The sequence below is a fragment of the Alexandromys fortis genome, unplaced genomic scaffold, assembly GCF_014885135.2.
Source record: "Alexandromys fortis isolate MF-2015 unplaced genomic scaffold, M_Fortis_MF-2015_v1.1 scaffold_136, whole genome shotgun sequence".
NCBI classification, from domain to species: Eukaryota; Metazoa; Chordata; class Mammalia; order Rodentia; family Cricetidae; genus Alexandromys; species Alexandromys fortis.
Window position 1 is genome coordinate 716243 of NW_026068024.1, and position 15271 is coordinate 731513.

The window sequence follows — 15271 nt, forward strand, 5'->3', positions numbered from 1 at the left end:
TAGATCTCCAACTCCTTTCAGCTTTGTTGACTGTAACACACTTCTACCGTGGACTGGTTCCACTCCCTCTTAGTAGCTCTCCTTGATAGGTATCCCATGGCTCTGGCATGTCCATCATCTTGGGGTCTCCAAGGTTATCCATGCTTCAACTTCACAGCTTCATACAATGGCTTTTCTAGGATCCACTCAGGGATACCCCTGACACATGCCTGGCCTCAATGGCTTTCCTTAGTTGTTCTTTGACTCTAAAGCCAGAACCATGTGATCAAAACTGCCAAGTACTGGTGTTTACTGGGGCTGGAACACGTGTGTTTGTTCAATTACATCTTCACCAGCTTTCTGTTTTTGATGGTTTCCTTCACTGCCTAATCTTGGCTGTTCAGAAATTGGGTCTGCTTCTCCCTCCCACGTTCTCCCAGGTTCTTAGGCATGCACCTTGATAACTGGATCCACCTTGTTTTTTAAGACAGGGTCTCACTGAATTTGCAGCTCACTAATGGGCTGGATATGTGGTCCTACTGTCATTATTTCCTCAGTACTGGGATTACTGGTATATATCATACCTGGCAGTTTTGATTTTCAATGGGCACTTGGCATCCAAACTTGGTTACGTGTTTGCACAGCAAACACTATGAGTCTCAGCCCCCTCATTAATAATCTTCAGAAGGGAACTTGGCTGATAGCCACTTAGAAGCATTGCTCCAAGTGATGTTAGGATTCACTGCTAGCAAATGACCATAAGGGTACAGAGGATCTCTGAAAGACAGTTTGAGCTGTCAAGGCATGCAATTCAGTGTACAGAAATAAAATACGTTCCTAGAGTTTTAAAAGGGGCAATAACTAAGTGTAATGAAGAATGACTGTATCATAATACCCACACATGTTAGTCAGAAAGTGTTGGTGAATGGAAAGGAGTGAATTAAAAACCCTGATGTTGGAAGAAGGGCACTTGTTGGTTCCCGGCTACTTAACCCCAAAATAATCACACAGAAACTATGTTAATTTCATAGCTCTTAACAGACAGTATGTATAATATCTGAGATGTAGCTTAGTTGGTATGAGTGCCTGCCTAGCATGCATGAAGCTCTGGGTTTGATCCCCAGCACCACACACATACCTGTAATCTAATACTGAGGAGGCAAGAATTACAGTTACAATATTTATCTATTTTATCTTTTATCATAACTAAGGAAAACTAAAACTGAATTCTTAAAATCCATCAAAGACTCCAGAAGGATATACTATTACTTAAATAAACAGGAAGTGCATTGTAAGCAACTTCCAAAACTCTAGAAATGACAGAGACATCTCACTGCCTGGACAGTCACCCAAAGTTCTTCTGTACCATTGGGGCATCCATCTTCAGTCTACAGGCCCATAGTATCCAGCAGATTTTTCCATGAAGCAGGAAATTTCAAAGACAGTTCCACCTATATTGGCAGTTTGTCAGCCACTTTCTTCTGTGTCCTGCAGAATGTCTAGCAGATTTTTGATGAAGCAGGAACCCCAAAGGATTGCCTTATCTTTAGGCAAGTTTAGCAGTCATTTCTCTGTGGGTCTTGCATATCCAGTTCAGACAACATAGTATCAAGCAGTCCAGGCAAGAGAAGTTTCTTGCCCAAATGGCTAGCAAACTCCATAAGAAGCCTCTTCGATGCCCATCATCCTCTTGAAGTAGATTGGTGCTGCCAGGAACAGACGTGTCTCATTATCATGAAAAGCCCTAAGTTATTAAAACATTTAAAATGCCATATTCTGTAGTCTTTGAAAGATTGAAGAATGCCTATCTATATATCTAGAAAATCTAAATAGCATGACTACAAGCTTGACTATTATAGATGATTATCTATTAACCTATATTTCTTAATTATACATTACATTTTTAAATGAACTACACAATAAGACAGATTCAGACATAAAAGACCTCTAAATGAGACACAGTGTTTAAAAAATGTGTGTGGGCTTGGGAGAGAGAAGATAAAGAGTATAGGATAAATGGTTTATAAAAAAGTCTTTAAAGAGACAGAGTACAGTCATAGATTAAAGGAGTAAAGATAATAAAATAAATATTAAAAAGTAATAGAGCAAGAAAAATAAGCTACATAAAGATGGAAAATTCACAAAGAGTCTGGATTATGTGAATTACTGTGTTTTCTTTGAATTTTCTGACTGTGAAGGAGCTAAGTACAGAAAGACATTTCATTGTATGGGCTGCTAAACTAAATCAACATATATGTTTTAAAGGTTTCTTGACTTCAAAGTTTGAGTCTAAGGATATGTTGCTTTAGAAAAGAGGTTCTTCTTTTGTTTTCAAAGAGGATGAGAACCTGTGCAATACTTCCAGACTAATGTGGTTTGATGGACCAAGAGCCCCTGAAAGGTCACCTTGAACACCATTCTTTTATATTGCATTTGTTTAACTCTGTAAAGCTGTGTTACTTTGCCTGCCTAAAACACCTGATTGCTCTAATAAAGAGCTGAACAGCCAATAGCTGGGCAGAAAGGAGAAATATGTGAGGCTGCCAGGCAGAGAGAATAAATAGGAGAAGAAAGAAGAGGGAGGAGTGAGAAAAGGAGGAGAGAAGGATGCCAAGGGCTAGCCACCTAGCCATGAAGTAAGAAGGAAAGAAAGATGTATAGAATAAAGAAAGGTAAAAACTCAGAGGCAAAACTTAGTTTAAGAGAGATGGATAATTTAATTTAGAAAAGCTGGCTAGAAACAACCCATGGAATTCATAAGTAAAAAGAAAGGCTGGGAATTCATAAGTAAAAATAAGTCTCCATGTATGTATTTGGGAACAGGGTGGTGGGCCCCAAAAGAGTAAACAAACAAAACAAAAAACTAGCTACAATATACTAACAGTTTTTCCCCACACTGAGGCTCTCATCTCCATACTGTTTGCCTTCAGTCAATGGGTACATGTCTCAAAGCATATTTATCATCAGGAATGACTTTTCTTGCCATTTATTTGGTGAGGAATAGTTCTGACCCATAGTGAGCAAAAAAGGAATGCAAAATTGTTGTGCTGGTTATTAAAATGAAAGCTTAGTAGAGACCATCAGCCAGCCTTAAGCAATTCTGAAAAAAGTCATGGAAAAATAAAGATTATTAGATGATCACCCATCTTCTCACAGTTTAATATACTAAATTACATGTGTCAAAGTGCTCATTTGGGTTGTGTATGGTGTGTGTGTGTGTGTGTGTGTGTGGAGAGAGAGAGAGAGAGAGAGAGAGAGAGAGAGAGAGAGAGAGAGAGCGCGCGCGCAAGTGCATTTATAGATGTCAGAAGACAATGTGTGGGGGAGTAAACTCTTACTTCCCACACAGGGTCTCTATCTCTCCTGCTGTGCTTAGTGTTCCAGGCTTCTGGCCTGCCAGGTTCTTGGCAATTCTCCTGTGTCAGACTCCCATCTGTGTAATTTGTGTGTGGATCAAACTCTGGTCCCCAGGCTTGTGCTTTTATCCTCTCCTTGGCCCTGTGTTGATTGTTGTAAGGTGATTTTATGTCCACAACTATGTATTACTTGTATTGTGTGTACTCTCCATAGTACTAGATGCTGAATATTCATTAGTGAACCTGATGAGCTATCCTCTTGGGTCTTATCATTGGGTATGGAAGGTAAAATTAAACAAGGGACAGAACCTCAGTTTCACTCAAGTAGAATGTTGAAAGTTCTAGCTGGTTCTGGGCAGGCATCCCACATAAACTGAGTATTTTATTACCGCCATAGCTACTCCCTCCTACTCCCATTTCTGCATTTCATTGCAATCCATAGTGTATGCAAAAATAGTGAAATTACATTTAGGTAACTGGATCTCCAAAAGATATTAATAGCCTACATGGTGCATGAGGCTGGGAACAAAAGGTTGAGTAGCCCTGATTTTTGGACAACAGTCAATCTGTATTTGTAGGCTAATCCAAATTCTTTAGTACAAACCCATACTCTAATTACTTCACTTTCTGTTTATAGGTTCAGGGGCAAGTTCATCCTACCCTCGAGTCTAATGATGATGCTCTTCAGTATGTTGAAGAATTAATTTTGCAATTATTAAACATGCTGTGCCAAGCTCAGCCCCGGAGTGCTTCAGATGTGGAGGTATGATAAATGACACCTTTGTCCTGTAGGCTGTATCTATTTCTAGCTTGCATGTTTGTTGTAATGGCAGTGAAGGAGAAAAGCATTAGCTCTTCAGGTTGCTCATGGATGTCTTTAAACTTCGTTCTGGGTATGTGATAGTTTATCTGTATCTTAGCTGTGAAACTTTAAGATCTGACTTTTCAGTTTAAATGGACAACTTCTTGTTGTTACTAGAATCTTTTCTTTTTTGAGACAAAGCCTCTTTCTATAGTTAGTCCTGGCTGCCCAGGAACTCGCTATGTAAACCAGAATGGTCTTGAACTCACAGAGATGTTCATACTTTTAAGAGTAGAACATGTGCAAAGTTTTCATCCCAAAGACATTTCCTTTAAATCTCAGAAAATTAAAGGATTGATAATAAAGTATCTGAACATACCTCAGGGAGAATAGCAGGAAAGATTGGGATCAGAGAAAGATGAACTTATAACTGCACTGGTAACAGTTACAAAGCAAATGTGAGGATGTGCTGACAGACAGAGCTGAAGGTTCCCAAGGTGTGGATTTAAAAAATTATGGTGCCAAACATTGCTGTTTTGCAAACCTTTAATACCAGTACTTGGGAGGTAAAGGCAAGATTGGATCAGGTTTCCAAATCAACTTTAACTGTATAGGGAGTTCAAGGCTAGCCTGGGCTATGTGAGACCTGTCTCAAATGCAAAGCAAAAGAATCCAGGAGAGTGTTGTAGTTATTGTTATCCTTAACTCCTACAAGTCACAGGACTTTAGATGAGTGTGGAAGTTTGCTGTTTCAAAGAAGCAGCTAATGGAACTGTCTAGGAACATTGAGGATTAGGGGTCTATCTTATTGGCTAGGATACATGAAGCCTCAAATTCCGTCTCCAGGGTTGGCCCCACACCCCAAAAAAAGAAAGGAAGAAAACAGGTTTGAAATGTAGAAAAGATCATGTACTGTGTAATTCTTATTTTTTAACTCTTTCTTTGTGGTGGTTTTGTTTTGTTGTTTTTGAGACAGGATCACGTGTAGCCCAGTTTGGCCTTAAATTCAACTTGCTGTATAGTCAAGAACATTTCTTAATCCTCCCATTTGCTGGGATTTCAAGAGTTCCCTGTTAGGCATTGCTGATTTCTTCCCATTTCCATTTAATTTTAAAGACAGATTTTTTTTTATTCATAATTTCTCTTAAATACCTATTTCTTTTGTTTCACAGGGATCTTGAGTAGCACTGCTTGCCTGATTATATCACATCAACAATTTTGTTGGGTTTTCTATTTGATCCTTGCTTGTGCTTTCATGGTTTGGCAGAATTCAGACTTAATGTCTAATGTATTAGAAAGGACTTACAAATGTCACCTTGCTTATTATTCTGATGTTGGTATCTGATGTTGGTATATTCTAGGACTCTGATGACATTGCAAACACAAATCAGATCTTTCTGTCATGTTTATGTAACCTTGTTTGTCTCATTTCATCTTTAATCTATAAACTAGGAACAGAAAACCATATGAAATTCTAATGTGTAGGCTTTAGGACTGGAGATAGTTTTATGCAAGAATATGTAAGAATATGGCAATAAGAAATGTCAGTCACTTATGTAATAAGCTTTATCATTTCTTTTTCAAACATTTGTTTTTATTATATTAAACTGTATATATGTGTGCACATCTGTGTGTAGGTATGTACACAGTACAGGTACCCACAGAGACCAAAGGAGTTGGATCCCTATCTTAGGGTTTTTACTGCTGTGATGACACACCATGACCAAAAAGCAAGTTGGAGAGGAAAGGGTTTATTTGGCTTGGTCTTCTCTGTAGTCCATCATGGAAAGAAGCCAGGGCAGGAACTCAAACAGAGCAGAAACCTGGAGGCAGGAGCTAATGCACTGGTCATGGAGGGAGCTGCTTACTGGCTGCTCAGCCTGCTTTCTCATAGAATCCTGGGCCACCAGCCTAGGGATGGCTCTACCCACAATGGGCTGGGCCCTTCTCCATCAATCACTAGTTAAGAAAATGCCTACAGGACTGCCTTCAGCCCAATCTTATGAAGACATTTTTTCACTTGAGATTCCCTTCTCTCTGGTGACTCTACTTTGTGTCAAGTTGACATAAAACAATCCAGCACAATCCCCCTGAATCTGGGGTTACAGGCAGTTGTGAGCTATGTGATGGCAAAGATAGGAATCAGACTCAGGTCTTCTAGAAGAGACCTAGCTCTTAACCACTGAAATTTTATAATTTCAAAGTGCTAGTTTAAAATTTGTATATCCTTAAAACAATCCTATAGGGTATCTTTCTCTTTGCTTATGTGTTTGAAAATTGACCATCAGAAGAGAATAGATACAAATGAAAATTTAAGGCAAAAAAAAAAAAAAACCCTCAAAAACAAACAAACAAAAACAATTTGGGGGGCTGGAGAGATGGCTTTCCAGGCCGTAAGATCACTTGGTGCATTGATCATCCAGAAGGAAACAGAAAAGATGAGTGTGCTTCATAAAACAAAAGCCAGGTTTATTCAGGAGCCCTGTTTCAGTTTCTGTATATGGGTATCCTATAAACTATTGAAAATGTATCATTTAACTTTGTGTGTGTATGTAGACATGCCACATTTGCATGAAGGGAACAACTTTCAGGAGTTTCTTTCCCATCAGTTCTGGGGATCAAGCTCAGGCCATGAGGCTGCCAGTGCCCTGACCTGTAGAGCTGTCTCAGCAGCTTGGAGATTTTACTGCATTGTTTGTTTGTCTGTCTGTCTGTTTGTTTTTAAAGTTCACATACAAAGTGGTGGATGAAAACATTTTTTTAATTAGTCTGTGCTCGCGCGTGCGTGAGTGTATATGTGCATGGGTGGTTGGGAGAGGGAGAGGAGAGGGTTTGCTAGTGCGGGCATGCATGTAGTGTGTATGGAAGCTGAAGACAGCTGAGGAGTCTGCTCTTCCACTGTGGGTGTCTGAGCTCAGGGACTGACCTCATGTCATCAGACTAGTGGAGCAAGTGAGTTTCGCCAGGCTATAAGGATTTTCTATGGCATTTTCATGCATATGTCATTTCTACTTTGTTGTTATCACCTTCTCCCTGTTCCGTCCCTCCTGTCCCCTTTTTGCTGATTCCCCGTCCCCTCCCCCAATAATTGTCTCTTCGACTTTCATGTCTTATGTTTCATGTTGTTTCTCTGGTTTGAGGTTTCGAAGTGCTAGGAGTCCCATGGCTGGTGAAGAGCTGCAGCCTCATGGTAGAACTCTTACCCAGGAGGCAGAAGGCCCTGGTACAGTCCAAAGCACAGTGCCAGAGTGACTAGAGGAGGAGAGAGCTAGGGGGAGCAAGGGGTGCTTTGTGTTTTGGATGTTCTTTTGTTTTCCTTTCCCTTTCACTTCCTGCCACCCCTCCTAGCCTCTTGCTCTGCCACCATTTTGGACCTTTGTATTACCTTTATCAAATAAGGATACCAGGCAGGGTTCCAACTAGGCAGTTCAAGAGCTTTGCTACTTTTATTTTTTAACTACAAGAATTCTTTTACTTCTGATTAAACTACATCTAATGTAATTAAAATATGCAGTTTTAAAGACTGGCACCTGAACAGTCTTGCACATAGATGAAGAGAGGATTAGATAACTGTGTGCAAACCTACTCCCAGGATGTCCTAGATGCACTGTGTACCTTCCTCACACCTAGCTCTACAGTGTCTGTGCAATGTACTTACTGATAAAACTTCCATTCAGGTTTGTATTGGGGCAATGTTCAATTCCATCTAGTTGTTTCACATGTCTAGTTGAATAGTGAGACTGTGTGAAAGGCTTTGTAATACTGACCTCTACTGGCTATAACCAAGGTGTACTGCAAGTGGGTTTTAAACACTGGAAGAGGGAGCACTTTTTGCTAATAGTAAATTACCTTAAAATAGGGGGTTTAGCTATTATGACAGGCCATTCTTTAACTTTCAATCATATCATATTTTAACCATATAACTTGGAGATGATAGATTTGAAGTAGTTTGCTAAAAGATGGAATTGTGCTTTGCTGTTACTGATACAAACCACTTGGCTTTGTGACTTGTAGACAGTTTTGATAGAAATATTCTCACATGAGGGTTGGAGAAAGAAACATCTCTGAGGTTTTAATTGAAAATGCTACTGAATTTATGATTGGGATTAAAGTAAAAATACAAGTACATAAGAATTTATTGAGCTTGTGATGATGGTACATGCTATTAATCCCAGCAGCTGGAGGCAGGAGCAGGCGTTTTCGGAGAGGTTGAGGTCAGCCTGGTCTATAGAGCGAGTTCCAGGACAGCCAGAACTATACAGAGAAACCCTGGGGGCCAAAAGTATTGGAGTTGTATTTGCTAAATTAGTTTAAGTCTCCTTCCTTGAAACTGTACGAGTGATGTTTAAAGTGACGGGTCAGTCTTGCCGTCAGTGTCAGTGAAGGTGGAATTCAGGGTGTGATTTCCCGGGTAATTAAAGTGTGTCCAGTCCCTTAATCACATACTTATGAAACTAATACACTGACAACCACAGGATTTCTAAAATCATGTTTACAATATAAATTATGTGAAAAGCTCAGCTTTGTGAATTTTTATTTAAAAGAAAAATTTAAGTGACGAACTCTATTTCATTTGTCTGTTGTTTAGTTGTTGTTTTCCTATTTTTTAAGGAACGTGTTCAAAAAAGTTTCCCTCATCCAATTGATAAATGGGCAATAGCTGACGCCCAATCAGCTATTGAAAAGAGGAAGAGAAGAAACCCTTTATCTCTGCCAGCAGAAAGAATTCATCATTTGTTAAGGGTAAGCTGAAATCCTGCCGTCTTGAAAGGCAAACTAATTGAATAAGAAAATCGTTGTAAGTTTTCTAGGAATCCATGTTGTGGCATGGGTACTATGATAATGAATATAGATTGGGCAGCATGGTTTAATGTCATTTCAGACCAATAGGAATAAATAAAGTTATATTGTGGATTTTGTTTACCTCAGAGGTTGCTAGAAAATAGAATTTGTAAAATTTCTTGTCCTTGCTGCTTAGACCTAAGTGTCCCATAAAGCTTTTCAGATCTGTTAGATCTGTGCAGAAGCTGTGATGAAACTGCAGCAGGCAACTGTTGTCACGGACAGAAATCCCACATATTACTTACATGAGCTGGTTCTACTTAGATTTAAGTTAATCACTTTAATCTTCCCAGAACTGACAGAAAAGTGCCGAGAATCCTAATAATGCTAATTTTGTTTTTTACTGTGACAAATTCACAAACACACACACACACACACACCTTAGTACAATATTTAAAACCTTAGTAAAAGTTATTCTGTTTTTTCCCCTTTGAAACGGGGTCTTACTTTATTACTCAGGTTGGCCTTGACCTAGGATTTGTAATTCTCCTGCTTCTGCCTCCCAAGTACTGGGATTAAAGACATGCATTGTTATACACAACTGACTTTTATTTTCTCCTCTTGTTTAGAATTCATCTTTCTTGAGGAAATTAGTTCCACAAAAGAACATACTCTCTATTAAGTTCAATAATAGGACTGTTTAACGTGCTCAGTAGCATATAGCTTTTTTTTTTTTTTCCATAGAAAGCCAACAATGTGCCATAAGGCTCCTTGGGGAGCCCCGGTTTCTTGGGAAACTATTGAGGTATAAGACTAATAGCTATTCCTGGATGCCAATATTATAGACACTCTTGTTTCGTAAGAAAGAGATTCTGTGTAGCTTCTTGTATGCATTCCTACTCTGTAACAGAGACCATTTGTTTCTGACGCTAAACCTAGACTTTCCTGCTTAGGATAGCATTACCTACCTAGTAACGTGCACTGCTGAAGTAGTGTACATGACGAGGGACAATTCTGCTTCCTTTTCTTAGCTTTTTAAAAGTGTCTATGTGTGTATTCTGTATATATAGCTTTGTATCTTTATTTCTCATGATTGAACCAGTGAAACTTAAATTATTAAATGTTGGTAATGACAAGCTTCAGTAAAAGTTAAGTCGTGTATTTTTTTTTTTTTTTCGAGACAGGGTTTCTCTGTAGCTTTGAAGCCTGTCCTGGAACTAGCTCTTGTAGACCAGGCTGGCCTCGAACTCACAGAGATCCACCTGCCTCTGCCTCTCAAGTGCTGGGATTAAAGGCATGCGCCACCACCACCCAGTCAAGTCACGTACTTTTATTTTTTAGTATATTAAGTTTACTGTATATGGTGTTTAAACATACTTTCTTTTTAATTTTTCAGGAGGTCTTGGGTTATAAAATTGACCACCAGGTTTCTGTTTACATAGTAGCAGTATTAGAATATATTTCTGCAGATATTTTAAAATTGGTGGGGAATTATGTAAGAAATATACGACATTATGAAATCACAAAACAAGACATTAAAGTGGCAATGTGTGCTGATAAGGTAAGAGCTCTGTGTGCTTTATTCATAAATTCTGCTTATGATTTATCAGATGATAATGTCTTCTTCAGAAAGAATTGGACACTGCATTATGTGTTGGGAGGATTTTTAGTAATCTAATAGCATGCATCCAGGTTGTTACTGTGTAGGAATAAGGTAGAGATGTATGACACCTGAATGCCTTCGCAGGGAAGAAAGCATTTCTGATGGCATTCTGTTTGGGCTTTCCTCATGCTTGGGCCATCTCATTACCCAATTTATTTATGTCTTAGTGTTTGTTCTTATAGAGTAATCTAGAATGAAATAAGTGACCCGGTCTGAAGTATTACAAGTGTTTTAATATTTTTAAATGCATAAGTACTTGGTTTTAATGATTAAAATTTTGAAACTGAAATACAAAATGTTTGCTACTTTGTTTTAAATATGTATGTGTGTATACTTTCATGAGTTTATGTATACAGTGTACATGCGGGGACTCAGAGAAGCCAAAACAGGGCGTCAGATCCCCTGAACTTGAAATTATAGTCAGTTCTGAAATGCATGACATGGCTGCTGGAAACTGAAAATGCAGTCTGTGTTCTTCTTAACCATTGAGCCATCTATCCAGTCCTTCTGCTTGCTGCTTCTTAATGAATCATATAAGTAAAATATTTTTATGTATCTATTATGTGCCCACACAGAATGAGATATAGAGAAACATGTTAAAAGGGGCTGGGATGTAGTCTGATTGATAAAGTGCTTGCCTATAGTGTATACTGCCCTGGGTTCGATTCCAGCACTGCGTAAGCAGCACATGGTGTGCAAGCTTGCCATCTCAGCACTCAGCTGTGCAGGCAGAAGCATCAGAAATGATGCTACCTTGGCTGCGTAGTGAGCGTATGACTAGCTTCAGTTATATGAGACTACGTCTCTAAGGCTTAAAAATATTAAACGCAACAAAACAACAAGGTTCCAGAGGTATTGAAAGGTGACTTATATGATAGCCTAAGGTAAAATATATTGTAGTGACTTAAGTACTTAAGTAGTCCGCAGGAATGGGAAGGATGAGTTTCAACAAGAGTAATAATTGTAAACTTTTTTGAATAATTTTTTAAATGTATATGGGTATTTTACCTGCGTGTATGTCTGTCACCATGCTCATGCCTAGTCTCCAAGGAGGCCAGAAGACGGCATCAGATCTCTGGAACTGGAATTAAGGAAGACTGTGAGCCCCCATGTGTGAGCTGGGAATAGAGCCCAGGTCCTCTGGAAGAGCATTAACTGCTCTTAACCACTGAACCATCTCTTCTCTCCAGCCCATTTCAAAGAATCCTTAGGGAGAGTTTGTCCTCCAGTTTCCACACACACACACACACACACAATGTATGTGCTCTCATGAATGGAAAACTATTCTAGGGCATTTACCTTCAATTAGACTAGATAATTATTTTACACTTTTGTTTTATCTCTCACTACATAGGTATTGATGGATATGTTTCATCAAGATGTAGAAGACATAAATATTTTATCTTTAACTGATGAAGAGCCTTCCACCTCAGGAGAACAAACTTATTATGATTTGGTAAAAGCATTCATGGCAGAAATTCGACAATATATAAGAGAATTAAATCTAATTATAAAAGTTTTTCGAGAACCCTTTGTCTCTAATTCTAAATTGTTTTCATCTTATGTAAGTATATTTTATGCTATTTTTGCATGTGTTGTTAAATTTCACTTCAAATTTGAACTTACATAATTCGTAACTTCTAATTTAACAATTTTTTTTAAGTTGTGGAACTTAAATTTATGGTCACAAATAAAGTACTATAGCAGTTTCAAGAGATTAAACAGAAATTGAAAGACAAAATCTAAAATAGACTAATTATATAAGTGAAAATGAATTCACATAATAATACATTTATTTCAAGGAATAAAACTTTGTTAGGTGGAAGATATTTTTGATTCAATTGACTCATTTGAGTCATTTAACTGATCCTTATCAACAGGAGCTGTATTGTTGGATACCATATTTAGATGAGCAAGAAATAGCTCTTGTCTCTAAACAGTCAAGGCAAAGCTGTAGACAAAAAATGCCCTCGAGTGTGATGAGCGTCACAGCAGCCCTGTAACAGTGGTACTAGTCTCAGGATAGTGTCCATACTAATCTCACTAACCAAGAATGGTCACAGAGCCTGGTGACTGATGGGCAGTAGTGCTCCCCAGGAGTGGGCTCTGGAGCTCAAGGTACAGCAATGAGTGACTATTAAACAATAAAGGACCAGGAGCAGAAGTACAACCCAGTGGCCAAGCACTTGTCTGATATGTATATGAGACTCTGGGCTCAGTTCCCACCACTTCAAAAATTAAATAAAGAATTAGATTCTATAAGTTTATAAATATGCTAAGCACTATTTATTGAATTAGTTTAAATGTATGAAGTACATGACATTTAAGTTGCTTCATTAAATTTACTTTTAAAAAAAGAGTAGAGACAATATCTTAGACAAAAATCAACAAACAAAACTTGCTGAATGGTGTTCAGTATCATTAATTAACAGAGAAATACAAATCAAGCATAGTGAGATATTTCCATATATATATTAGGACTTTTTTTAAAGCATCAGATACTGAGAAGAACGTGGAGTAACTACTTATGGGTTTGTAAATTTTCCATGTTACCCTATGAAAGGTGAAGACATAGGACGATATGATTTACCCTTAGAGTAGACAGCTACTCTCTAGGCATAAGGAATGAAGTACTTATGCATACACCCCAATAACTGAATCTCAAGTACATGAGCAGAGAAGCTGGACACACAGATGGGTTTCCACTTACCAAATGTTCTGGAAAAGATAATTGTCTAGTAATGGAAAGGAGAACACTCACTTTCTGGCAGTGAGGAATGTGGGAGTTGATGCAGATAAAACATAAGAAAACTCTTAAAAAATATTCTTTGATTTTATTTTATATGTGATTGTTTTCCTGTAGCAGCCAGGAGAGGACATTGGATCTCCTGGGGCTGGAATTATAAGCCCTGTGGTTTCTGGGAATCAAACCAGTGCTCTTAACTGCTGAGCCATCTTTCTAGCCCCATAAACAACTTTTTAAGACAAAATGTGGGTAGTGACTAGAATGAGGTTACAATCTCACCAAAAATACATTTAAAGAAGAGATCTCTTACTGTATACAAACCATTTCTCAAAATTAATTTGACCTAAATAAAAATCACTGATAAAATAGTAATCAGTAAGTTTTAACAGACCATTTAAAATTATATGGTCTCAGAGACTGTATTACAATTAATGTGTATGAAATGATGAGTTTATTAATGCCAGGGTAGTACATGTCATCTGTTTGCATGGAATGTCTAGAGAGTAGAACTGTGGCTGTAGGGACTGTAAGTAAAACAGTGGGGAATACATTCTGTCAGTACATCTTATACTGTACTTACAGGATGTAGAAAACATATTTAGTCGTATAGTAGATATACATGAACTTAGTGTAAAGTTACTGGGCCATATAGAAGACACTGTAGAAATGACAGATGAAGGCAGTCCTCACCCATTAGTAGGAAGCTGTTTTGAAGACTTAGCAGAGGTAAGTATGTCATTATATAACAAAAGAAAGTCTGTTTATAAGTCTACATTTACATTAAAAATAGGTTTATAATTCCTATTTCCAGTTCAAGTCACAGGTAATGGTCCACACAACAGTGGGAAATACATTCTGTCAGTAGATCTTATACTGTACTTACATGGTCCACACATAGGAAGATAAGACTTACTTAATATATACTTTTTGTGAGATCTTGTACATTTATTTCTCCATATTTAACCCTGTCATTGTTAAGACAGGAAACACTTTCCTGCCTTAGACAGTTTCCTTAAGTCCCATGTGCAGTACCCTCAGCATCCTCTCTCAGAAAACCAATTATTTTATGATATGTTAAGTCTCAATAGAAAAGCTACACAGACACTACACAGAAGACAAAAAAAAATCACAGTTTGTTGAATAGACTATTAAAATTTTCCTTCATTTTCCCATTACATGTCTGGATAAAATTATGTATCTGGATAAAGCCATAGTTTTCTTCATGCCCTTCAACCAGAATTTGGATCACAACAAATGTAATGCAGAAACACACAACTAGACCCTGTTGCTCTCTGCTGAACTGTTGGGGATCTGTGCATATCAAGATGTTCTAAAGCAAAATGATTGACAAAGATGTGTATTTCTTAACTATATATCACAAAAAGGAATTTTGAAGTGTTTTTATTGTGAGTCATTAAAATCCCTCAGTATATTAAACTTTGGTTATAATATGATTTTATTTACTAAAAAGATATCTTATTATACAACATGACTGAATTAATATTTCTTTCCCTTTTCTCCACAGGATGTAGAAAACATATTTAGTCGTATAGTAGATATACATGAACTTAGTGTAAAGTTACTGGGCCATATAGAAGACACTGTAGAAATGACAGATGAAGGCAGTCCCCACCCATTAGTAGGAAGCTGTTTTGAAGACTTAGCAGAGGTAAGTATGTCATTATATAACAAAAGAAAGTCTGTTTATAAGTCTACATTTACATTAAAAATAGGTTTATAATTCCTATTTCCAGTTTAAGTCACAGGTAATTAACTTATAAATGCATTTTTGCTTTTTTCCCATAAAGTCATTGTCAACATTTATTGTGATCAAACACAGAAAAAGTTGTCTTTCCCAGATTCACATAGGAGTAACACTGCAGCCAGTCCTAGTGCCTCACTGTGAATCATTCAGAGACTGCCTAGTACAAAATGACAGAAAA

General features: G+C 37.8%; 1 protein-coding gene across 3 annotated transcripts in view; it reads left to right on the top strand.

Annotated features, from left to right (window-relative positions):
* The window catches only part of Sos1 (SOS Ras/Rac guanine nucleotide exchange factor 1), an 81987-nt gene that overhangs the window by 20018 nt on the left and 46698 nt on the right, over positions 1–15271 (top strand). For 2 of the 3 annotated variants that reach the window (XM_050163483.1, XM_050163485.1), the window contains exons 2-6: positions 3973–4098; positions 8749–8880; positions 10316–10480; positions 11937–12146; positions 13911–14054. In XM_050163483.1, coding sequence (XP_050019440.1) covers positions 3973–4098; positions 8749–8880; positions 10316–10480; positions 11937–12146; positions 13911–14054 — 777 coding nt within the window. Of the gene's footprint in view, positions 1–3972; positions 4099–8748; positions 8881–10315; positions 10481–11936; positions 12147–13910; positions 14055–14853; positions 14998–15271 lie in introns of all 3 variants that reach the window. The other variant, XM_050163484.1, reaches the window with a different exon arrangement.